This window comes from Peromyscus californicus, unplaced genomic scaffold, assembly GCF_007827085.1.
Source record: "Peromyscus californicus insignis strain IS unplaced genomic scaffold, ASM782708v3 Scaffold_4__1_contigs__length_199733344, whole genome shotgun sequence".
Taxonomy (NCBI): Eukaryota; Metazoa; Chordata; class Mammalia; order Rodentia; family Cricetidae; genus Peromyscus; species Peromyscus californicus.
This window is the reverse complement of record NW_026294562.1, coordinates 183682227-183707868: the sequence shown is the minus strand read 5'-3', so window position 1 is coordinate 183707868 and position 25642 is coordinate 183682227. Positions and strand designations below refer to the sequence as shown.

Genomic DNA, 25642 nt, shown 5'->3' with positions numbered 1-25642 from the left:
AATCGAACCAATAAATGAGGCAGACTAAAGACTCATGCAATGGCCAACTTTATTCAGAGCCTCAGGCCATTCATACCCTGGAGGTTAAGAAAGGTCACGTGAATAAAGTTCTCACGACTTCAGACTTCTTGTCCAATCACAAGACAAGCCACATGTGGCAAAAAAAATGTATTATTCCATGGAGATATATAAAGGGTAGTCTAAACATTTACTTAAACAACAGCTGCAAGCAATAAGGAGTAATCTGACGTAAACTCAGTCCCATCTGCTATACCTGGTTGGAGCACAAACACACATTCCAAGAACAATTCCGTGTTTTGAAGAAACTGAGGTCACAAGACTCCTGTCTTGTTTTCTTGGAGTGTTCTCACAAGCACTCAGAATTCTCCTCACATGACTCCATTCCTAGACCATGTTCCGACATTCTTAACCACTGAGCTATGCCTCCAGGTGCTTGTTCGGGACTTGATCAATGTTAAACTGCCTTGTTCTTCAGAACTATCCCCTAGGGCCTCAGTGGGCTTCCAAGGGAATCTCTGCAAGGGAGGAACCCCCCTGAAGGGACTTGGTAAAGCGTGAGTGGGTGAACTGGCCACATGGACGCAGGAGATCTTGGACCTATTCTTGGATTGTTTGTAAGTTTGAGGTTCTCTGCAATGCGTGAGAGAGGCGAAGTGAAAAACACAATCTGGTGCAGACTTTCAAGGTTCACAAGGCACAGGTTAAGAATAGCTGCTCAGAGACTGTGTTATTGACACTGTGGAGTTGGGAACCTGGGAAGGACAGGTGTGAGGTTACAGAGGCAGAAACTCAAGGCTGTACCCAGACTTCTTTTTTTTTAAATTAATTTATTTTATTTTATAAGCATTGGTGTTTTGTCTGCATGTATGGGTGTCAGGTCCCCTGGAACTGGATTTACAGTTTTGAACTGCCATGTGAGTGCAGGGAATTGAACCTAGGTGAAAGGGTATACAGCGCTGGTTACCGTGTGGAAAAGTCACAGTCACGACAGAACCCAGTGGTACCTTTTAGAGCTTTATTGGGAGAAGGAGACAGAGAGAGAGAGAGAAGAGAGAGACCGAGAGAAGAGAGAGACCTAGAGAGCGTGGGGGTGCACGTTCGGCCTTTAGGCTGGGATGCTGTCACCCGCTGATGATGTAATAAGGCATCAGACAAGACCCCCAAGCTGCGCATATACAGAATCCTTACACTAGGTCCTTTGGAAGAGCAATCAGTGCTCTTAACCACTGAGCCATCTTTCCAACCCCAACCCAGACTCTTTTTTTTAAATTTTTTCAAGACGGTTTCTCAGTGTAGTTTTGGAGCCTGTCCTGGATCTTGCTCTGTAGACCAGGCTGGCCTCGAACTCACAGAGATCCGCCTGCCTCTGTCTCCTGAGTGCTGGGATTAAAGGTGCGCTACCATGGCCTGGTGCCTCACTGTTTCTTGAGATGAAGTCTCACTATGTAGCCCTGACTGACCTGGAGCTGGTGTGCAGTCCTCAAGCCTCTGCCTCCAGAGGTCTGGTTTTACAGCACACCACTAAGCTCAGCCTCTCTCCCCCCACTTCTCTCCTCTCTCTCTCCTCCTCTCTCCTTCCCTCCCTCCCTCCTCTCATCCCCTTTAAAACAAAAAATTTATTTTAATTGTTTGTGTGCTTTTGTGTGTGCATGCACGCGTGTGTGTACACATGTGAGTGCAGGTGCCCTGGTAAGCCGGAGAGGGTGTTAGATTCTGGAACTTGATTATAGATTTGGAGAGGCAAGGCAGGGGTCCTCTGAAGAGCAGCGATGTCTTCCCTTCTGAGCCATCCTCCAGCCCCACCCCACCCTTTTCTCTTGGCTTGAATCCCACGTGTAGCCAAGGATGACCTTGAACCTTTTGCACTGTTTTGATTTTGAGGCAGGGTTTTGGTATGTAGTCTTGGCTGGCCTGTAACTGCTGTGTAGATCAGGCTGGCCTGAAGTCCACCTTCCTCTGCCTCCTGAGTGCTGGCACTAAAGGCATGTACCATGTCTTGTGGGGCTGATCTTGAACTTCTGACCTCTGGCATCCACCTCCCAAGTATCCGTTGACAGGAAATTGTCCCCATGCTTTCTTTTTCTAAATTCAATTACATCTGTCTATCTATCTATCTATCTATCTATCTATCTATCTATCTATCTCTTTCTTTTTCTAAATTTAATTACATCTGTCTATCCATCCATCCTTCCATCTCTTTATCATCATCTTTTCATGATTGTGTGTGTGTGTGTGTGTGTGTGTGTGTGTGTGTGTGTGTGTATAGAAGCAGGTGTGCCACTGCATGTATGGAGGAGGTCTGACTACAACCTTTGGGCATTGGTTCTCTCATTTCACCATGTAGGTTCTAGGGATCAAACTCAGGCTGTCTGGTTTGGGGGCATGAGCCTCTCTCTATACACAGAACCATCTCACTGGCCTGCCCGCTGCTTCTTAACAACAACAACAACATCTTGAAGCGTCCCTGTCAGGCACGTCACAAAAAAAGGTCTTTGTTATTTTCCTCCTGGTGACTTTCAGTGTTTGCTTATTTTTTTCCCCCCTACCTCTCACTCTGTACCAAGGACATACAGTTGGGTGCCCATAAGTTAAATTTGTGTATGCCACAACACTCTTGTATTATTAGATGAGGAAAAGCAGGTTACAGAGCAACCTATATATAGGAAGACTGCTTTGTGGGGGGAAAATGTATTTGCATGAGGAAAATTCTGGAAGGAAGCATAAAAATGCAAATAGAGTTTGACTGGCTGATGCTCACTTGGGCCCCTCCTCGCTCCTCTGGCTCCTCTCATCCGCTCCTCTCACAATCACTGCCATTGTCAGGGTGCATTTGGCTGCCAGGAACGGGAGCCCAATCAAGAGAGGCTTGTGGGAGAGAGAATTCAGGAACTTCCGAGGGCCATTTACGCCTCAAGAACAGGGACTTATTTGTGCTGTTCACTCAGTTTTGTTGAATAAGTCTTCGGGTTGGCTCAACAAAAAATATGAGTCCAAGCTGGCCCCAGGGAGGGCTAGGTGGTTTCTGCCTTCGAACCATCCCGGGGCCCCTTTCTTATGTTCCCAAGCAGTTCATATTCCTTCTCCTTCTCTTTCTCCTCCTCTCCCTTTTCTCTCCCTTCATTTCTATCTGTTTTTCTTTTGGAAGGGGGCAGTGAAGACAGGGTCTTGCTATGTAGCCATGGCTGGATTGGTATTCACTATGTAGCCTGAGTTGACCTTGAACTGCTCATGATTGTGTGTGTGTGTGTGTGTGTGTGTGTGTGTGTGTGTGTGTGTGTGTGTGTAAAACACATCCCAACCCCACAGCGTCCTTCCTCAGGAGCTTGGGGATTAAGCTAGCCAGCAAGTATAGCCCGAATTCTAATTGGTTTTAAGAATTAAAAACCCGGAGTCAGATATCAGGGCAGATGCTGGAAGCTCAGAGAAGTAAAGGAGCCGCCAAAGTCGCCTCTTACCTCCACGACTCCTCAGACTGAAAAAGGGCCCTAGCTCCTGCTCCTCTCTCTGCCCAGCCATATCACTTCCTGTCTCTGTCTATACAGACCTCCAGACCTCTCTGGTTAACCAATGGCTAGCTCCTCCCTCTAGTCTTCAGGCAAGCTTTATTTGTTAGAGCACAAACAAAATATCACCATAAGCAAGCCCCCGGGGCCCACCTGTCCCCACCTTTCCAGTGTCCCTGTACCTGGCTCTGTGTAGAGATGTTGGGAGAGTCAATTCAGGTCACCAAGCTTGGGTGCTGAACCCTTTACTGATGGCGTTATGTTCTCGGCTAACTTTATTGTATTTTATTAAGATAGGGTCTCATGTAGCACAGGCTGATGTTGAACCCCTGATCTTTCCATCTCCACTTCTTACCGTGCGGAAATTAAAGGCACGGGCCACACTTGTCTTGGCCTGGCCCTTGGGATCCCGCTGTGCTGGGATTATAGGCGGACAGTACTACGCCCAAGCCTACCTCTGCTTCTGATCTTTCTCCCTCCAGCTCGGCTTCCATGGTGATTTGCAAATAAATACTTGGAGGTGGAAGCTTGTACTGCAGAGGCAGACACTTAGTAACTCCAAGGAGAGCTTCCTTTAAATTTTTATATCTATTTATTTGTTTTATGCAGTGTTTTGCCTGCATGCATGTCTGTGTGAGGGTGCCAGATCCCCTGGAACTGGAGTTACAGACAGGTGTGTGCTGCCATGTGGGTGCTGGGAATTGAACCCAGGACCTCTGGAAGAGCAGCCAGTGCTCTTAACTGCTGAGCCGTCTCTCCAGCCCCTTATTTATTTATCTACTGTGTGTGTGTGTGTGTGTGTGTGTGTGTGTGTGTGTGTGTGTGTGTGTGCACGCACGCACGCGCATGCATGTACATGTAGCACAATCACATGTGCAGGTGAGTAATGGATTGGACGCTGGAGGACAGTGTGCAAGTGTTGGGTCTCTCCTTCCACCACGTGCCTCCCGGGGATTGAACTCGGGTCATCAGGCTTAACCACGTGTGCTTTTAGACTTGCTGAGCTACCTCGTGGGCCCAAAACCTTTCTCAAAGTTCACAAGTAGATGCATGAAGGCACCTCCTCCTTCAGCACGGCCTGCAGGGGAGCACTAAGACAGATAATTGTGGCCATCACCACACAAATATCTTGTCATAGTCAGCTTCAGTCGTCATCTTGACACACTTGGGAAGACAAAACCTAGGCTGAGGAATTGCCTCCACGGGACTGGCCTGTGGCCATGTCTGTGAGGTGTTTTCTTATATCAGTTATGATATAGGCGGGCCTAGCCCACGGTGGGGAGTTCCATCCCCAGGCAGGTAGTCCTGGGTTCTATAAGAAAGCACGCCATGCAAACCAGAGGAAGCTAGCCAGTAGGCAGTATTCCTCCTTGGTCTCTGCTTCGTTCCTGCCTCTGACTTTCTGCCTTGAGTCCCTGCCCCGACTTGCCTCAGTAATGGAGATGGGAGTTTTAAGCTGAAAACAAATCCTTTCCTTTCCAAGTTGGTGTTTGTGAGAGCAAGAGAAGCCGACCGGAGCCTAATTCAATGCCTTGGACGAGAGGGAAAATGCTTCGTACACCAGGTACTTCAAAGGAACGTGCCGTCCCACGTCCCGCTCCCGTTTTGAGTAGCAGCCCTCAAAAGACGTGTTGATGGCAGGCTTGTTGGCATGGGCCTGTCATCCTAGCTAGTCAGAAGGATGATATAGTGGATGAAAGTTCACTGTCTGCTTGGGCTACAGAGCAAGTTCAAAGCCAGCCTGGGCAACTTAGTGAGAGCCTGGCTTAAAATAAAAAAAAAATTTATTTGTTTGTTTATTGTTTTTGTTTGTTTGTTTTTGTTTTGTTTTGAGACAATATTCCTTTGTGTAGCCCTGGCTGTCTTGGAACTTGCTTTGTAGACCAGGCTGGCCTCAAACTCAGAGATCCACCTGCCTCTATCTCTCAAGTGCTAGGAGGTGTGTGCCACCACTGCCTGGCCCCAAAAAATATTTTTAAAAGAAAGAAAAAAAGACTGGAAATACACAGCTCACTGGTACAACACCTGTTTAGCATGCATGAGGCTCTACACTCAATCCTTATTACTACACACCCAGGGACAGGCACACACACACACACACACACACACACACACACACACACACACACTGTGTGAATAAATACAGTATTAAAAATTAAAGGAGTTGGAGAGGTGGAATGTTTGTTAAGAGCATTAGTTGATCTTGCAAAGGACCAAGTTTAATACCAAGTACCCACATGGTGACTCACACCTATCTCTGAGGGCGCCAGGCATGCACGTGGTACACAGACATACATGCAGGCAAAGCACCCACCCACCCACACACACACACACTACATATATATATATGGTGTTATATATAATTCTATCATATACTTTTATATTATTACATATATTTTCTATTATGTATTTTTACTATATGTCTATTTTATATCATAAATAATAAAAATTTAAAAAAGAAGCAAAACCAAAAAATAAAAAGCACATTAAAACACCCCTTCCTGCCAGGCAGTGGTGGCTCACGCCTTTAATCCCAGCACTTGGGAGGCAGAGGCAGGTGGATCTCTGCGAGTTCGAGGCCAGCCTGGGCTACAGAGCAAGTGACAGGACAGCCAAAGCTACACTGAGAAACCCTCTCTGGAAGCCCCTTCCCTGACTCCTCAGCTTCATGGGTCACAAGACAAGGGGCACCTCTGAGCTTTCTGGAACCATCTTTAGAAGTTTCTCCCCTGACAAATGTCAGTGTGCCTTTGACCAAACCGTACTCTACTACACATGGGGAGGAGGTCCCCAGTTCCCCAGTGAACAAGCAAGAAGAGAACCTGGAGACTGAGGATCAGGAAAAACAGCTGTTTATTCCAAAACAAAAAAACACCCCCAGCCCCACCCCACCCCAAGTGCCAGCTCTTCTTGCTGTCCTCACCAGGAAGTTGAAGGTGGGTTCAGCACTGGAAGGAAGAGTCGGGACGGGAGTAAGGATGGGATTCAGAGGTGCGGAGGGTCCTCTGGTGCGGCACTTCCGATCTTGTCTCTGACATCTCCTCTGCAGCCTCCACCCAGAAGGGGAGATGCTTTCCTGCACAGTGGTGTGCGCCCTGCCCGTGTGTCTGTGTGTTTACTGGGGAGCAGGGGGAAGACTCAGAAGGCCGGGTCTCAGCTCTGGAAGCATTGTGGTGGTAGTGGGGGGGATGAGCAGAATAGCGCCTGCTAACCCACCCTCAAGACCTCTCCCCACTATGGCTTTATTGAGATAAGAGGCCAAGGCTCCAGGGTCAGGCAGGTGGGTGGAGGCTGGAGACTAGGGGGAGGGCAGATCCCAGGAAGGAATCCAGGTTAGGATGGAGGGAGAGAACGGGCAAATAGAAACTGAAGGCTCCCCAAACCCCTCCAATGCTGGGGGCTGAAGAAAGCTGTGTGTTCCGTGGGAGTGTTAAGCGCGCTTGAAGGGAGGCCCTAGAATGGATGGGGGTGCCCACGGAACGTCTATTAGCGGGAGACTGAAAACCTGGTGCAGGAGCTGAGGAGGATTGGCGGTAACCCCCTACTTTCCTCAGTGTGCGGGAGCCTGACACCATCTATCCCATCCAGGCTCTTGGCGAGAAGGGATGAGCACAGAGGCCAATATTTGGTGGGGAAAGAGGATATAAGAGGGAGAGGGCGGCCCAGAGGAGGGAGAAGAGCCCCCCTCCTCGCCTTGGGGGCTGGGAGGGGGACATGTAGCCCTTTAAGAGTGGGGAATGGCCGCCCCCTTGAAACATGGCTATATTTATGTACAGAAAACTGTGTGTGGTGGGGTCAGATTGTGCACTGGGTGTTAGGGACTCCCTGAAGCCCCTGGGTACTCCCTGGTACGGTAGGGAAAGGGATGAAGGAGCACCCTTGGCCTTTGCAGGAGAGGGTAACAGGGGCCATTGCTCTCAGGTGAACCCACCCCAGGAACTGGCCAGCAAGTGGTTTATCAGCTGTGGCATCTTCCCACGGGCCAAGACTCTCTAAAGAGGATTAGGCCCAAGCTAGGGAGTTCTGATCCTGGTGGGGTCCAAGGAACAGGGATCGAGTGGCATAGGTAGGGCAGTAATGCCATCCAAGGGCTGGGAAGCCCCGCTTCCGCTCCCGCTGTGGAGAGGTCACTAGGTTGACCCTGTCACCGATCAGATGGCTGGGTGAGGGACAGTGGTGATGTGACAAGGGAGTGTTTGGATGCGCTCACCAGTGGGTGGAGGAGGCTGGCCCAGGCCAAGTCTGTAGGTGAAGCTGACCCGGGTATCTTTTCAGATCAGGACTGAGGCAGTGGCATAATCAAGAAGGGCCAGAGTGTGTGGGGGGGTGACATGATGAGAGGGAGACAGCGGGCTCCTCCCTAGTCCATGGGAGGGGGTGGGAAATGGCCTGTTGTGCTGGCTCCCCTGAAGGGAGGAACTGGAAATGCCATGAGACCCCAGAGGACAATTGAAATATACAGCCTGTCACAGCATTTGGACCCTAAGATGGTGGATCCTGGCAGACAGCACACGGGCGCCATGGGTCCTGGAAGATGAGGATGACACTTAGTTTTAACGTGGATTCTGGGAGGCGGTGACACCATGACTGAAGTGAACTCTGGGAAAGGATGGCATTATTTGTTGGCATGGATCCAGGGAGGTGATAACACCATGGTTATGATAGACCCCGAGGATAATGATATCACTGGACCTCAGGGACCCTAGATCATGGAGACACTGGGGTTAACATGGGTCCTGGGAGATGAAGACATCCTTGGGTATTATGGCTGATTGGAGGTGATGGCACCATGGTTACAGGAAATCTTGATGGATCATGATAGGACACAACTGAAGCGGGACCTGGCGGGGGATGATACCATGACTCTCATGGATTCTTGTAGATCATAACCGTGACACTATTAGGTGGACCCCAGGATGGGATGGTACATGGTTGCATGAATCCAAGGACACCACAGAGGAGTGGATTTTATGAGGTGGTGACATCATCATAGCTGTGGTGGCTACTGAGACATGAGGACATGGGTAGAGTGGATTCTGGGAGATGATAATGCTGCCATTATAAGGAATTCCGAGGAACACTGGCACTTCCAGCCCCAGCAAGTTCTCTTAGAGAGCGCCACCATGAGGCATCATGGATTTTGGAAGGTAAGGACATCACTGGTCACGGCACAACCAGGGAGACAAAAACACCGTGGTTGCAGTGGCTCCTGAGAGATGAGCACAGCATGGTTCTGATGGATCCTGGGAGACGATGAGGTGAGCATGTTGTGATGGATTCTGGGAGGTGATGAGAACGTGTTTGTGGTGGATCCTGGCACATCATGACGACACGTTGTGGTAGATCATGGGAGATGGCCATGACAACATGTTACGTGGATCCTGGGAGATGATTACACCATGGTTGTGAGGAATCTTGGGAGACAATGGTGACGCCATTAGTGGTGATAAATTCCTGGTAGATGATGATAGATGCTAGTTGAGTCTTACGGAATCCTGGGAAATGACATGGTTAACACTGGACCCCAACTGCTATGCCATCATGAAAGGGGGACACTGGGTAGCGTTGATGATGTCATTGGCAAGGTCAGCAGCACATACACCCCAACCCTCCCCCTCCAAGAGGAGACGGGGACTCTGTTGACAGAGTTGATGTCTTTAGATATGGCAGAAAGAAGTGATGCCAGCCTTTGGCCCACCTGTGAGTCCCAGGATGTTAGAGGCCTCATGGATCAAGGTAGCCTCCTCGGAGCTGAAGCTCATCCATGGGTGCCATCCCCAAGGACTCACCGCACAGGCCCAACCTTCCTTTAGAGGCACTGGTAGACATCCTGTTGGCTGCGTCCCTGGGATCATGGGAACAAGCCATGGAGCTAAGTTACAGGGCTTAAGCAAGACAAGGGCTCTGATGATGCAATTACTGGTGGTCATCTGGAGCGGGGACCACCTCTGAGAAGGAAACTCGTTGTGATGATGTCCAAGCAACGGAGGGCATCATCACCAGCCTCCTACAGACAGGCCATTGTCTTGGCATCCCGACTGCTGTCACGCTCATATTACATCGTAGGAAAAGTTACTTTCTCTGGCATCTTCCCAAGTGGTCTTGGGCTGGACGTGCCCGATTTCCTCACAAAAGGGCACAGCAATAGGAGTGTCTCCGGGTGTCATTTCCAAGTGGGTGGTAACTGGTGGTCACACCCCAGAAGGACCTCGTCCTGTAGAGGTCCCCGTAACAGGTGGTCATTTCTGGTAATGACGTCACATGAAGAGGCATGGTCCCTGTGATGGCGCCATCGGGCAAGGCACCTATTCTGGTGATTTGCATCACAGGAGGGAGGCAAAATCCTGTGACGGCATTGTGGGAAGGAGGCCTAATCTTTATTGAGGACACAAATGGCAGGTATGGTCCTCTGCAATGTGTCCCAGGAAAATGGCTTTGTCCGTGGTCATGGCATCATGGGATGGAGGCGTCTTCTCCATAGCAGAGAAACATTTTTTCCTGTGATGGCAATTCCCAGAGGCCTTGGTGCTCGGGATGATACCAAGAAGTCTGGAGAAATGTGTGAGACTTGTCTCTGTAGTGACATCGCAGCAAGAAATCTTTGTTTCTAGGGACGATGGGATGGGACAAGGCATTGTCTGTGGTGACATCACAGGAAAGGAGTCTCTGTGGTGATGTCATGCAAAATGGACGCAGCCTCTGGCGACGACCTCACGGGCAGGCCTCTTCCTCTGTGGCGACCTCATAGGAAGGAGGTTTAGTCCCTGCAACAACATCGTTAGAACACAGACATATTTGCTAGCGATGACCTCGTGTGCAGACCTCTTCCTCTGTGATGACATCATGGGAAGGAGGCCTTGGTTCAAACAGTGACAAAGTAGGAGGAGAGATCTCATCTACTGTGACATCCCAAAAGGAAGTGTGGTCTCCGACCCAAGGGCCCATCTGGCCTCAGACCCTTGGTGTGTGTGATAAGCCTGTGATGGAGGGCTGGGCTGGGAGGAGGGGGCCTCAGAAGCCACAGCCCCCCGCGCTCAACCCTGGCCTCAGACAGTCACTTCGTTCTTGCTGGCAGTACGCAGGTGCTGTGGCAGGTGGTGGCCGGGGATGAACTGAAGCTGCTCCAGGGTGCCCTGGCGCTGGAAGGGTGGCCTGCGGGCCAGTGTGCCCCCACCCCCGCCTGCATCGGACATCCAGGCTGGCTGAGGAGAGCCGTGAAGGGCATGGTGATGGTGCGCATGCAGGCCCGACGGAGGCAACCCATGCAGTGGTGTGGGGGGCCCCCCAGGCCCCAGCAGCAGGTTGGAGTGTGAGGCAGCCAGGCTGGCCCGGGTGGTGGGATCTGGGGGCAGCGCAGGACTTCGTGGGGGTGACAGCAGGTGCTCACGGCTCTGGCGAAGAGCATCTGGTGAGGACAGCAGCAGGTGTTCCTGGGACACCAGACGGGCTCGAGGCAATGTGAACTCATAGCGAGCCCGGCCACCGTCACCCAGCAGGTGCTCCTGGGACATAACCCGCCGGGGGTTGGGGGCCGGTGCCAGGCCCAGCTCCTCCGGACCACCCCAGCCATCCATGCGGTAGCCACCTCCAGTGCCAGGCCGCCGGAGGGCATGCAAGGGCAGTGTCCCGCGGGGCATCTCCAGATGTCTGCGCTTCAGGTAGGCTTCGTCCAGATCTTTCTCAGCTGGAGGAAAAGAAAAGACAGATCCCTTGATAACCCAGAGCCTTCCTCCTCCAGCCGCCCTATCCGCACTCCACCCAGGCAGCACCCACGAGGTCCTAACGTTTGATCAACAAGAGTCACCAAGCTAAGCCAGGCATGGTGGTTCACACCTGCAATCCCAAACTCTAGGGAAGCTGAAACAGGAGGATCACCACGGGTTTGAGGTCGGCCTGTGTTACATTGTGAGTTCCAGGACAAAGTGGGTTACAAAGCAAGATATTTATCTAAATATCTCAGGTAATACAGAAACAACTAGGAAGAAAGCGGGTAGGAAGATTGGAACCTTTTGAGCTTCCCACCACCCTGACTGCGGTATGAGGAACTAAACGCAACCCCCCCCGCCCCCAACCCCGGAGGCCATTGGCTGAGTTTCCCCCTCCCCAAGCTCACCCAATCTCTTGAGAGAGGAGTAGCGATTCAGTTCTGACTTCACAGCAGCCTCATAGGACGGGGGAAGATGCGAGAGGTTGTGGAAGGATCGCGAGCAGGACAGCGTGGAATAGTGCAGGGAGGGGCTGGGTGGTGGCATGGCTCGCCAGTCTGCGGCGTGGGGGAAGACCCGGTTAGTGCAGCGTCCTCCCTCAGACCCAGGTTCCCAGAGCCCAGCCCTCCTCCCTCAGACCCAGGTTCCCAGAGCCCAGTCCTCCTCCCTCAGACCCAGGTTCCCAGGCTCCAGCCCTCCTCCCTCAGACCCAAGGACCCAGAGCCCAGCCCTCCTCCCTCAGACCCAGGTTCCCAGAGCCCAGCCCTCCTCCCTCAGACCCAAGGACCCAGAGCCCAGCCCTCCTCCCTCAGACCCAAGGACCCAGAGCCCAGCCCTCCTCCCTCAGACCCAAGGACCCAGAGCTCAGCCCTCCTCCCTCAGACACAAGGATCTAGAGCCCAGCCCTCCTCCCTCAGACTCAGGGATCTAGAGCCCAGTCCTCCTCCCTCAGACCCAGGTTCCCAGAGCCCAGCCCTCCTCCCTCAGACACAGGTTCCCAGAGCCCAGCCCTTCTCCCTCAAGCTCAAAGGTTCAGATTCCTTCTCTCCGGCAGATACAGGAATCCAGGTCTTACCCCTCCTCCCTGGGATCCAGGGTCCCGCAGATCTTTGCCCTCCTCCCTTAGACCCAGGAGTCTGGGGCCCCACCCTCTTTCCTCATACCCAAGAGTCTGAGGGAAGAGTCCAGCCCTCCTCCCTTACACCCGGGATTTCAGATCCCAGCCCTCCCTTCTCAGACCCAGGGGTCCACGCTCTAACCATCCTCCCTCGGACCTGAGACTTCAGGCTCCAGCCTTCCTCCTTCAGAGGTCTAGGGCTTGGGAGGTGAGGGATCTGGGGTTCTAGCCTGCGAAAGCTCCACCCTTTAGGAACCCCTCCTTTCCCACCACAGTGGACAGGGTTGTGGTTGAGGATGAAATCACAGTCCAGGTTGGGGACCGCTGGCATTTGTCAGCACCCACTGAATCCTGGCCCCAGCTGGGGATGCATTCCACGCATCTTCCCAAAACTTGACAGGAAGGAGATCACCACTTCCGGTGTCCTCTCGAGGACACTGCAGCTGCCTTGGTGGCCAGCCCCACGCGAGCACCGGCTCACGGGGGGTCTTACTGGGGCTCCACCCAGCACCAGGCTGGGGCTGCCCACAGTGAGGGCCCGCAGGACCCCGACTCCCAGGGCGCCTCGGCCCTCCGTACCCAGTGTGGCAGCGCGGTGCTGGGGGCTGTTGACGTTGTAGTGCAGGTTATCTGAAGGACCGAGAAGGGAGGTGACGTCACTGTCATCGCCATCCCGGCTGGCACTCTTGCCCGGAAGTGTGTCACTTCTGGCTCCCAGTTCAGTACAGCTCCCACCCCCTCCTTGGAGCCCCCCAGGTCGGCTTACTCTATCGGTCCCAGAGGAAACAGAGGATGGGGGCTCAGGGTCATGGCTGGGGAGTGACATGTTCCTCTTCCGTATTAACCCCAACACCCAGGCCAGAACTCTGGTGGTCTCCTCTCACTACTCAGGCCTGGTGGCCCCTCCTGACTCCACATCTCTGCCTCCACGGACACCCTCGCTCATTTGAATAATCAGATATGCCTGCTGGCCCTCTTCCCAGTCCACATTAAGGCGGGAAGACCCACAGCGGCTGTCCCTCTGGCGCTGGGATGCCTTCCAGGGTTCACCATCCCCAACAGGTAAAGCGGAACGCAGGGGTGGTGTCTGAGGCTTGCCACAGGGCTTTTGTGCATTCTGTAATGCTGGTCTCAGAGCCTCGAATCTCCTTCCCCTCTTTGCCTGAAGAAGGAAACCTCCTTCAAGATCGAGCTTGAGGCTTCACAAAGTGGCTCACGACTCTAGCCCCAGCACACAGGAGGCTGAGGCAGAAAAACTGCCATGAATCCAGGGCCAGCCCAGGCTACACGAGTTCCAGGCAGCCTGGGGCACAGTGTGATACCTTGTGTTAGGGGAAAAAAAAAAAAAAAAAAAGGCCAGGAGGCAGATCCAGGAGCATCTCTGTGAGTTCGAGGCCAGCCTAGTCTATAGAGCGAGATCCAGGACAGGCACCAAAGCTACACAGAGAAACCCTGTCTCGAAAAACCACAGCCTGATGCTGCGGCCTGTAATCCTAGCACTTGGAAGACGTAGGAAGGAAAGTCAGAAGTTCAAGCTCGGCTCCATAGGGGGTTTGAAGCCCGACCTGGACAACATGAGGTTTTATCGGGGGGGGGGGGGGGGGGAACAGCCCTCACAAAGACCTAGTTTGAATGTCCCCTCATAACTACTATTGAAAATCATGTCCTCCTGCTGGGGCTGCGGTGGCACACGCCTTTGATCCCAGCACTTGGGAGGCAGAGGCAGGCGGATCTCTGAGTTAGAGACCAGCCTGGTCTACAGAGAAAATTCCAGGACAGCCAGAGCTACACAGAGAAACCTTGTCTCAAAAAAAAAAAAAAAAAAAAAAAAAAAAAAAAAAAAAAAAAAAAGAAAGAAAGAAAGAAAGAAAGAAAGAAAATCATCTCCTCCCTCCACCCCGACCCAGCTCAGACTCTCTTCTATTACTACATGGGCTGTAACTCCAGTCTCCACCAAGCCTGACTTCCTTTTTACGTTTTTTTTTTTTTTTTTTTCCCCAGGCTGGAGATGGAAGCCAGAGCTCTAAGCAGGCCAGGTAAACACCCAGTCACTGAACTACATCCCCAAGTCCCTCCCTGTTGGGTTCCACCTCCAGCTCCTCACTGGAATATTCATTCTACCCCTGAGCTGCATCCCTACCCCTTGGTTTTTCTGGGACAGGTTCATGCTATTTAACCCAGGCTGGGCTCCAACTCTTGATCCTCCTGCCTCAGCCTTCGCTCATCTAGCTATCTTCCAGTCCTGCCTGTGCTGCTTCCTGCTCGAAACACCTCAGTGGTTTGTTTCCCACTGACTTCAGAAACGGAAGTAGTTTAGAATTCCATGCTGTCTGTGGTCTCAGGCCTGAGAGCCTCATAAGCTCTGCTCCAGCTACCCAGAGTTCCTGCGGCCGAAGTGACTCCTCTCCTTGGGGAAAGCCACACCACCACCCTCTCACACACTCAACACCCTCCCCCCCCCCCCCCCCGCCCCGTTTCCTGCCTCAAACAAGACCAGAATTTGGCTTGTCCACTATGGCCTCTGGGACTTCTCTCAGGATGAGCAGAAATGGGAGATGGAGGAAGAAATGGAAGGTTCAAGACTGATGAATGGAGGCTGGAGTGGAAAGAGAGGGGAGTATCACATGGAGTGGGGGGTGGGGGGAGGGCAGAGCCACAGGGGGTGTGTGTGACCAGAGATGAGGTTACATCTCTCCCTTGCACTCACCAAGGTTGGAGGGCTTCATGGTGTTGTAAAGGTTCTTGGGCGTCCTGGGGGCCATGCTCTCTGGGCCTCCTAGCCCCGGGGTCAGAGAACTACTTCGAGCCCGGTCTGGACGGGTTGTAGGTCCTGCCTGATGTCTCAGAATGTCCACCAGAGCTCTGAAAACGGTAGATGGATGGATGGGTAGTCAGGGACTGGGGTGGGAGGGAGATGAGGAAAGCCCAAGTCTCTTTACCCCTCCCTATTCTCTTCTTTAGGGAATCTGCAGTGCAGAGCTGTGGTCCATCTTTGGCTACGAACCTTCTAATGTCGACCTTCCTTGACCACACTTCCTGCCTGACATATTCCTTCAAGAACTCCTTCCGTGGTCCATCCACATCCTCCTGTGTGGCCTTGCCTCACCATGAACTGAGAGACCTCTTAATACTGTTCCTTGGGCAGCCTTTCTGGTTGCAATAAAAGATGCCCTACTTGTTCACTTAGGCAGACCTCAAACCTTTTGGAACTTTTCTCCTCTTTGCAACCCTCCAAAGTAGACTCCACAACACAGGACCCATCAGTTCACTGCTCAGCACCTCTCCCACCCGGAAGTCACTTTCTCCTGGTCTGCAGCTGTGGACTTTGCTCCTAGTCCATCCCCACACGGCCTCCAGGTGTTGCAATGGGCTCTATCCACCTTAGTGGCTCTACCTAGCACACAGAAGAAACGCAGCCCCTGCCTGCTCCTCACCTCAGACACCACGTACACAGACATCTCCCGAATATGCCTGTTCGCTCTGCCTGGAATGGCCTTCACACAGTAGCTGCTTGACTCTGTCTCTAATTCCTTCGGGGTCCCCCTCAGACAGACTCTTTCTGATTTTCAACTAAACCAATCCCTTCCCCAAGCCAACACTCCCCTTAACTCTTTACATTGTTTTTTTTTTTTTTTTTGTGTGTTTTTCCACAGCGGTTGTCAACATCTAGAGTTACGTTGTATATAGGCTTGCTGGGTCTACCACAAATATTTAATGAGCACTTACTCAGCTGGGTCTCTACATAAATCAGCTCAGTTAATCTTTAGAAACCGAGTAAACGGAGGTCTGTTCTTAGACCTGCCGTCTACACGAGGAACCCGAGACCCCGCGACCCCCGCATCACATAGATCACAAGCAGAATACTTGGGCTTGGGACACAGACTTTATCCAGAAGGGCAGGGCTTTTGTCCCATCCTGTATCCTCAGTTCCTGCCCCACAGAAAGTTTTTAAAAAAATATTGGTTGAATGAATGAGCTCCCCATCCCAATTCTTCTCAATCGATTCTGTTCTCAGGCCTCAGTTATTTCCCACTACTAACTTGGACCCCACCCATCCGTGTAGCCACTCCCCAACAGGTTCCACATCCCACTGTGCAGGCCCAGCTCCCAGCAAGCCACCCATACTGCCCAGGCCACACCCCCAGGCAGGTTGCTGAACCTCTCACGGCGTAAGACCTGCCCATTAATCAGTTGCTTCACCTCCCAGCCTCAAGGAAACTGCCTTCACCAGATTGCTTGGCCTCCCAGTGGCCCAGCTCCAGACTCCCTCCTGCCCCTCCAGCCCCACCGCACACCCACCTGGGCACATTGATCTCCCGGTGCGCTCTGGGCGCACGCGACGCCTTGCTGAAGGCCACTTTGGCACCGACGCCCACCGCCAGGGCGAAGCTGATGACTCCGCACACCACGTACGCGGTGCTGCCCCCGGGGCCCTCGCCCCCACGTCCCCCCGCGCCCCCGGCCCGGCCCCCTTCCAGCCACCCTGCCTGGCCCGGCCCCGGCCCCCCGCCCGCACCCCCTGCGCCCCCGGCGCCTCCGGCTAGAGGCGGAGGCGTGGTGGCCCAGCGTGGCGTGTCGTAGTTGGAGCAGGAGGCCTGCGCCAGGCGCATGTGGCGGTGCTCGCAGCAAAAGCGGTAGTGGCAGGTGCCGCAGCAGAAGCGGTAGGAGCCGGTGCTGCAGTTGAAGGTGGCGTCGTACTGGCCCATGACATCGTAGTAGCCGTGGCAGAGCTCGGCCGGAGGGGGCGCCCGTGCCGCCGCGCCCGCGCCACCCGCGGGGCTGGTCTTGGTGGCGTTGGCGCCGGTGCCCGCCGCGCTCCCGCCGCCCGCCAGAGCCCCGGTTAGGCGCCGCAGGTGCGCGAGGAGCGCAGGCAGCGGGCCCGGGGCCGCGGCGCTCGTGTCGTTGGATGGGCGCGCCCCGGCCGGGCCCGTGGCGGAGGCCAGCAGCGCGACGGTCCCGAGCAGCAGCAGGGCCCGCATGGTGCGCACCGGGACGCCAGGCTGCGGATCCGGGAGCCCAACTGCAGGGGTGGGAGGGGAGGGCAAAGGGAGCGACGAGAGCGGGGCGAAGCGGGAGAAAGGGAAGGTCGGCGGGGACGGAGGAGGGGCGTGCAGAAGTTATAACGAAGGGAGGACTTGACGGAGAAGGAAGGTGTGAAGGCAGGAGGCGGAGGGGGGAGTTGAGGAAGATGTGTGGGAGGGGGGTGAGCGGCAGCCGGGGACCCGCGGAGCCCAGGAAGGAGGGAAAGAAAGAAGGGAGGGAGGGAGGGAGGGAAGGAGGGAGGGCAGAAAGAAGGCAGGAGAGAGGGATAGGGAAGAGAAGATGTGGGGCAGGGAGAAGTGAGGAGGAGGGGAGGAAGGAGAGAAGGAGAGAGAGAGAGAGAGAGAGAGAGAGAGAGAGAGAGAGAGAGAGAGAGAGAGAGAGAATGAAAATTAGTTGAGAGCTAAGCCATGAGCTAAGCCCTGCCCTGCTCTGCTCTCAACATGAGTTCAGGGACACTGATGCTGATATGGGGAGTCATCCTTGTCCTGTGAACCTGTGGAACAGCTGACAGGCATGCAGGTGATGACTGTGTGAGAACCCAAGATGCCTCCTGGTACTGGGGTGTGTGTGCGTGCGTGTGTGTGTGTGTGCGTGCGTGTGTGTGTGTGTGTGTGTGTGTGTGCAGGGAAGCCAGGCATGGTGACACATGCCTGTAACCCCAGCTCTCTGGAGGCGGAGGCAGGAGGATTGTCTGAAGTTTGAGGCCAACCTGAGCTACATAGTTGAGTTCCAGGCCAGCCAAAGATACATATGGAGACAAACAAACAAAGCCAAACCCACGAAGGAAAGTTATCTCGGCGATGGGGACACAGTATACTTAGGAACTACTGGCTTGCGGCTACTTGGTTCTCAATTCTCCAAGCATGCCCTGTCTCCTTTGTACGCATGCACACGCGCACACGCACGTGCACGCACACGATTTCATATACAAAAGTGCCACTGCCGTTCACAGTTTGGGAAGAAACATATTCGATGTGGGGGTGATGAGAAGAGAAATGGGACTGGGGAGGTGGGTCAGAAGGGCGGGTCTTCTAGCTGTCTCCATGGCAACGGTCCAGGCAGGTCAGGAACAGGCCAGAGTGGGCAGGAGAAGATACGGGGGTGTGGAGACAGTCTGGCAGGGAGCAGGGGAACAGAGCCTCACCACCGAGGCAGGATAAGCAGCTCAGAGCCGGGGCTGCAGGCGGCAGGCTCTGGGTGGTCCCCCTCAGAGTCCCCCCTCCCCTCTTCTTAAATGGCATTTTGAAAAACTTCAGGGAGACCAGCTGCCCAGGAGCTTCCTTCCATAGGCTCGGAGCAAAGGCTGTGCCCGGTGCATGGGGCAGGGACCCCTTCTGGAAACAACCTTTGGATCCGTGCCTGAGGGTGGTGACCATCCCCCCCTAGCTGTCAGGAGCGTGAAGGATACTACCTCGAATAAGCCCACAGGTTCCTGTGGGTCTAGGGTTGCCCTTCCAGAGAGAAGAGGGAGATGCTAGACAGAACTGTCACGTGTGCTTCAGACTACTGAGGAGAAACACTGAGAAGTGACAGAGCCGTGGGGAACTAAAACAGCAGAAGAGGAAGGAAGGGAGTCAGGACATATTTAAGTGAAAATCATTAGGTGATTTCATAATTTGTTCTGTCCACTGTGCATCTCTCTCTCTCTCTCTCTCTCTCTCTCTCTCTCTCTCTCTCTCTCTCTCTCTCTCTCTCTCTCTTTCTCTCTCTCTCTCTCTGTGTAGATACTGTCAACCAACGTGCTAGAAAGCTGGGATGGGAGATGGCTTTTGGGTGCTGGGGTTCCCCAAGATTTGGCTCCAACTCTTATTACATGGAGTCTCAACCTTTTCTTTCTTTTCTTTTTTTTTTTTTTTAAACACAGAGTGTCTAGCCAGGCGGTGGTGGTGCACGCCTTTCATCCCAGCACTTGGGAGGCAGAGCCAGGCGGATCTTTGTGAGTTCGAGGCCAGCCTGGTCTACAGAGCGAGATCCAGGAAAGGCACCAAAACTACACAGAGAAACCCTGTCTCGAAAAACCACACACACACACACACACACACACACACACACACACACAAACAAACAAACAAACAAACAAAAACACAGAGTCTCACTCTAATCCAGGCTGGCCTGTAAATCACTATGTAGCTCAGGCTAGCTTCAGACCAATGAATCATTCTCCTGCCTCAGCTTCCCAAGTGTTGGGATTACAGGTGCATGAATGCATTCTCTCTCTCTCTCTCCTCTCCCTCTCTCTCTCCATCACTCCCTCCTTTCTCCTCTGCCATCACCACTACTTCCATCCCCTCCCCTCCTTCCATCCCCTCCTCTGCTTTCCTGTCTTCTCATCTCCCTCACTTTTTGCTCGGTTTTATTATAATTAAGTCCATGGAGCCCTCGCTGGCCTCAAACTCACGATGTAACTAAGGCTGACATTGAACTCCCAACCCTGCCTCTACCTCTGGAGTGTATGTCCACACCTGGCCTTCAACTTTACCTTTTAGCCTTAAGTTAGACCCCTCGCCTGAAATCCAGCCTGGAATATTTCACTGCTTAGTGGGCGCTCTCACATTGGGTGTTGAAAGGGTATTTTAGGAGGGGCTTGGCTCACGTGGTGGAAGAGTTTGGTGACACATAATGAAACAGATGTGGCGGCTTAAGTCTGCCATCCAGTCTGCTTGGGATGCTGAGGCAGGAGGCTCACAAACTCAAGACCTGCCCGACTGCACAGTGAGTTCAAGGCCAGCCCAGCCAGTTTAACAAGACCCTGACTCAAAAAAGAGAGCTGGGCATATAGCTCAGTGGTAGAGCACTTGCACAGCATGCTGGAGGCTGAGGGTTTAATCCCTGATACCACGCACCGATTAATTGTAAGTTACCATAGGAACCAGCAAAGAACCAAACACATATGAGCATACAAAATGCAGGCACGAAAGTCTATAGTATCTCTATGCATAGTGGACAGAAGGCAGAATTGACTCAGGGAAACAGGGGACCGGATAAACAGATGTACATCCATGCAGTAGACTCTTACTCAGCCTTGGAAAGGAGTCACACTGATAACGAGGAATGCCACAGCATAGACGACTCTGGAGGATGTTGTGCTAGGTGAAAGTAGCCAGACATAAACCATGACACGGTGTATGAACTCACTTATATGAAATGCCCACGTCAGTCAAACCCGTGCAGACAGAAATCCTGTTACTTGTATCGTGTGGCTGGAGGGAAGGGGATGGAAGGGGATGGCTTCACACACAGAGGGCTTCCTTTCGCACTGATGAGAATGATCTGGAACTAGAGCAGGCAAGATGATTTGGTGGGTAGAGGCGCTTGCTGAAAAGCCTGACAACCCGATCGGATGCCCTGGGTTCCAGACGGTGGAAGGTGAAAAACAGACTCTCCCAAGTCGCTCTCTGACCTCTGCATGTGAACCATCGTGCGTGGCGTGCGTGCGTGCGTGCGTGAGGGCACACACACGATTAAAATAAAAGAGAACGTTCTGGAACTAGATAAAAGAGATCATCACACAACATAGGGATATGCCAAACAGCATGGGGTTGTACATTTTAATTGTACATTTTAAAGTGGCTAAATGTAAATTTCATGTGGTTTTTTTATTTTTAATTTAATATTTCCAGACCGATCAGTTTCCCCTCCCTCCCTCCTCTCCTCCCAGTCCCTCCCACCATCCTCCTCTTTTTCTAACCCCTCACCCACTCCTCTGTTTCTCTTCAGAAAAGGGCAGACCTCCCATGTGTATCAGCCAGTCATGGTATATCACATTGCAGTGAGACTAGGCATCTCCTCTCCTACTGAGGCAACCCACTAGGAGGAAAGGGTCCCGAAATCAGGCAACAAAGGCCGAGACAGCCCCTGTTCTCGCTGCTAGGAGTCCCACAAGAAGACCAAGTTACACAACTGTAACGTATGTACAGAGTGCCTAGGTCAGTCCCACGCAAACGCTCTGTTGTCGGTTCCGTCTCCGGGAGCCCCTATGAGCCCAGGTTAGTTGATTCTGTGGGTTTTCTCCTGGTGTCCTTGGCCCCTCTGGTCCCCGCAATCCTTCTTCCCCCTCTCCCACGGGATTCCTGGAGGTCTGTCTAGTGTTTGGCTGTGGGTCTCTGCATCTGTTCCCATTATTTTTTTCCCGAGTGTTTTTGTTATTTTATTTATTTATTCATTTATTTATTTTGAGACAGTATCTCACTATCTATAGCCTTGGGTGGCTTGGGACTTACTACGTATGCAGACCAGGCTGGCCTTGAACTCATAGAGATCTGCCTGCCTCTGCCCCCAAGTGCTAGTATTAAAGGTGTGCGTCACAGCATCCAACCAAGTCTTACCACAATTCTTTTAAAAATGGAGGCAGGCATGGTGGCTCCTGCTTCTCATCCCAGTGCTTGGGAGGTAGAGGCAGGAGGGTCAGAGTTCAAAGTCATCCTTAGCTACATGGCGAGTTCAAGCTTAATCGTGACTACGTGAGACCCTGTTTTTAAAAACAAACAAGCAAAAATGGGCAGATAACATCAACAGCTTCCTTGTTCAGACCAAGTCTTGGGCTTCCTGCCTCGCTGAAGCCGATCTTCACTCTACCTGGAGTGCCTGCCCTTGCCTTTTCCTCCGGGCCAGTGGTTCTCAACCTTCCTGATGCTGCGACCCTTCAATACAGTTCCTCATGTTGTGGTGACACCCCAACCATAAGATTATTTTAGTCATAACTGTAGTTTTGCTGCTGTGATGAACTGTATGTAAATATCTGTTTTCCAATGGTCTGAGGTGACCCCCGTGAACCCAAAGGGGTTGCGACCCACGGGTTGAGAATCGTTTCTCTAGGCCATTCTAGGGTCATGCCCAAGAACTCTGCTTCTTTCCCCTTGTTTGGCAGATCTCAGCTTGGCAGCCCGCCCCGCCACCCCCCAACACCACTCACCTATCATCTCAGTAAGCCCCAAAGCAGCCCCAGACCCCCTGGGGTTCCCTGTCCCGCTGGGCTGGGAGCTCCTGTGCATTCCTCACAGGATGCGCGTGTGTGTTGCCTGGCTGTGTACCTTTTTTCACGCCTCAACTGGAGCATCCATGGAGGGCGGATGATTTGAGCTACATCTTGCCTGCCTCTCTCTACAGCACTCAGAATCAGCGTCTGATCCGTGTAAATGCTCAGGAGAACATTTATATCTTGGAAAACGTGGAAGCAAGTATGAGAGGTGGATATTCATATCCCTCCCACCCACCCACCCCCAGATGAGAACAAAATTCCAAGAGGTCCTATCCTGGACTTGGGGCTAGGCTGTGAACCCAGGTCTCCAGGAACCAGTCTAGGTGGCTTTATCCCACATAGAGAGAAGGGAGGTGAGACACCTAGAGAACCAGCCTTTCCGAGAGTGGCAGACGCAGCCACATAGATCCCTTCACTCTTTGAGCACTGACATGTACAATGGGAATCTGGCTGGAAGAATGAAAGCCATCTGGGCTGATGGGGCGGAAGGCAGCTGTCTTCCGTGCTCAAAGGCTGTGAGTTGACAGAGGACAACCATCTGCAGACGCAGCAGCCAGCACAGACACTGGAGACAAGGGGACTGGCTCTCTGTTTCCCTCGCACAACACTGCTCAGACTCCTAACAGACCCGGTACATAATACAGACCACAAGACACCTAAGCAGTGGCCCCACAGCAAGGACACTCCGTGTCATCATGGTGATGCACCTATACCTCTTTCCAGAGCATGTATGTGAGTGTGAGTGTGCACGCGCACACACACACACACACACACACACACACACACACACACACACATCACTCTACATGGACATACAAACAGTTGCACACATTTTAGCCATCAGTGCCCAAGACTCAGATGTCAAGGCACACCAGAGACATTAAAGTCCAAGATCAGCTCCCTGCATCGGGGGCAGGCGGGCAGGCAAGCAGGCGGGCGGGCGGGCAGGCAGGCATTCACACTCATCCTAGCTCTGTCATGCAGCCTTATAGGTGCAAGCACACTCTGGCCCAGCTGTGCAGAATCTGCAACTGGCTTCTGAGAACTCCTGTGGCGCCTCCATCCCCGCCTCATCTCCTACTCCGCCCCCAGCCCTGTACCGCCCCCAATCTCTAGTTCTCACTCACAAGTCGATGTCCTCCTCCACAGCCGGAGGGGGTAGGTGGAAAGGGAGGCCCCAAACCCCGGTTCTTCCTGCTGGTGCACCTTGCTTGGTTCTCAAATCCAGCTCAGGACTTGAGAGACACAAGGTATAGAGAAAGGGAGCCAGGCTGGGGAGAGGAAGTCCTCCAACAAATCCTATCCCATCCCTGCCAGCTGGGGGTGGAGAATCTTGGCTAGGACGGCAGAAGTGGGCTGGGCTGGGTGGATCCGAGTGCCTCCTGAGGGTCCTTGCCGAGAACAGCAGCAGGTGGGGGGTGGGGGTGGGAAGCTGGTGAAGGTGCCTGAGAGGCGAGAAAGGGACCGAGGAACAGGATCCAGGAAGAGAGGAACATAGAAGCGAAGAGGAAGACAGAGACGACAGCCAGCCAGGAAAGAGATAGAACCCCACAGAAGGTGGTACCGGAAGGATGGCTAGTGATGGGAAGTAGACAGAGAAAGAAAAAGAGTGGGAGACCCAGAGAGAGGAAGAGAGGCCCTGGGCAGGGCGGGGCGGGGGGTGGGGGTATAAGAGAGAGTGAGGGAAGTGAGACCCAGAGATGGAGAAGGTACAACCAATAAGGACCAGAGCCTCTAAAATGGCCTGAGTGGAGTCTGCAGGTGGCTGCTGCGGAGGTGGTAGGGGGAGGGCAGATCAGGGCTGGGGTTAGGGAGCAAGTGGAGGGGGCTCCGTCTCAGAGACGAGGAGGGCAGTTTGAGGTAGGAATGCGGAAAGCTGGCAAGACTGAAGACCTGTAGAAGAAGCTGAGGGAGGGAAGAGGAGCGGGTCCTGGCTACCGGGAAAGATCCCCCCAAATCCTTGCCAGAGGATAGAGTGGATGCCTTCCCAGAACCATATGCAGTGCTACTCTGTCTGGGCTGTCTGTGGGGGTCCCTGCCTAGAGACCCCTGTCAGGACCTTTTCAGGACCCCTGCCTCCATCCAGCCGGCTGTTTTCTTTCTTTCTAACCCGACTCCGCCGTCGGGTCCTTGTTTCCGTCCCTCTGCATCTCTGTGTCTGTCTGAGGCTCCATCCCGGATCTCTGTCTGGGGCCTCCATCCCCAGCCTCCCCCGCCTGGATCAGTCTCCTCCCTGTAGTCCCCACACCCAGCTCCTCTGTCAGGGGCTCTCAATCTCTGCATGTCTGCCCCAGGCTTCTTTCTAAGTGTCTGACCCCCCATCACGGCATTGTCCCCTCGCCCTTTGAGCCCCCCACTCTTAAGCGGGGTGGGTGGGGGGCGCTGCAGAGGGAGCTGTGTGTTCCCGGCGCAAAATAGACTCCCGTTGCCATGGCGACGCGAGCGCGGCCTCGAGACGCAGGCTTCGGGCTGGGTGTGCGGAGGGGACACCTGGATCCGGAAGGCGGGGGCCGGGGCTCCGACGCCCGTGTCCCAAAGGGCTCCAGAGGATGGCTGGGACTCCTAGGTCCCTGGGGAGGGTATACCGGGCTAGGTGACCGGTGCCAGGCCTTTTGGGAGGGGGCTGGGCTGCCGGGAGCCGCGGTGGTGATGGGGTGAGTCTGATTGTCAATGGGATCGGACTGGTCAGATACAGGATGCTTTCTAAGGGCTTCCACGGCTGGGGAACGAGTCTGCGAATCTTGGGTGAGGGTTTGACGCGGTGGAGGTTGAGGAGGGGAGGGGGGCGTCTGTAGAGTTTCAACACTCTGATCTCCTAAGGGCTGCAGAATTCTGCGTCTTGGGAGAGTACGAACCACTGAGCAGCAACTGTCCATCCAATCTATCCATCCATTCACATACTTGTCCCTTCTTCCCTATTCCCTCCCTTTCCCCCGTGCCTCGGTTTCCCCCTCCTCACCAGGTACGGGGATGCGCTCACCTTTCCGGATGCGGGACCCTCGGGGAATCGGGGGTGGCAGCGTGGGGGCCAGCCAAGGGAGGCAGCGCGAGCGCGTGTCTGCCAGCCAGCGGGGCTGGGCGCGCGCGCGCCGATGGGGGTGGGGGCGGCAGGCAGCGTGGCGGGGACCCTGGCCGGCAGCTCTTCCTCTCCGGTGCAGATGCGCACCGGCCCTAGTGCAGATGTGGCCGCCGCCAGCCCGCGCCGGTGTCTCGCGCCGGCTTGGAGCTCAGAAGAGGCGCCTCCCCCACCCCACTTGCAGGAGACCCCACTTTC

The 25642-nt window shown here is 53.6% G+C and overlaps 1 protein-coding gene across 8 annotated transcripts; it reads right to left on the bottom strand.

The window, feature by feature from the left end:
- Positions 1-6360: 6360 nt before the first annotated feature.
- On the bottom strand, positions 6361-25625 carry Shisa7 (shisa family member 7). Of its 8 annotated transcripts, none has more exons than XM_052761512.1 (7): positions 25349-25625; positions 20526-20666; positions 16647-17481; positions 15055-15209; positions 12927-12977; positions 11638-11787; positions 6361-11208 (listed from the first exon to the last, which is right to left on the bottom strand). In XM_052761512.1, the coding sequence occupies exons 3-7, from the start codon at positions 17324-17326 to the stop codon at positions 10571-10573; spliced, it is 1674 nt and encodes a 557-aa protein (XP_052617472.1). In that variant the 5' UTR covers positions 17327-17481; positions 20526-20666; positions 25349-25625; the 3' UTR covers positions 6361-10570. The 8 variants fall into 8 exon arrangements, with proteins under 8 accessions (XP_052617472.1, XP_052617478.1, XP_052617474.1 ...); XM_052761518.1 differs by having other exon boundaries at positions 16647-17367; XM_052761514.1 differs by lacking the exon at positions 25349-25625 and adding an exon at positions 23496-24418.
- Between the last annotated feature and the right edge of the window lie 17 nt (positions 25626-25642).

What these genes read in the sequence shown, in the direction of transcription:
- Shisa7 (XM_052761512.1), bottom strand. Translation starts at nt 17,326, where the DNA reads ATGCGGGCCCTGCTGCTGCTCGGGACCGTCGCGCTGCTGGCCTCCGCC. An exon ending in GCACCGCGCTGCCACACTGG is followed by an intron (nt 11,788 to 12,926) that starts GTACGGAGGGCC and finishes CCCACGCCGCAG; the next exon opens with ACTGGCGAGCCATGCCACCA. An exon ending in CTCCTCTCTCAAGAGATTGG is followed by an intron (nt 11,209 to 11,637) that starts GTGAGCTTGGGG and finishes CTTTTCCTCCAG; the next exon opens with CTGAGAAAGATCTGGACGAA.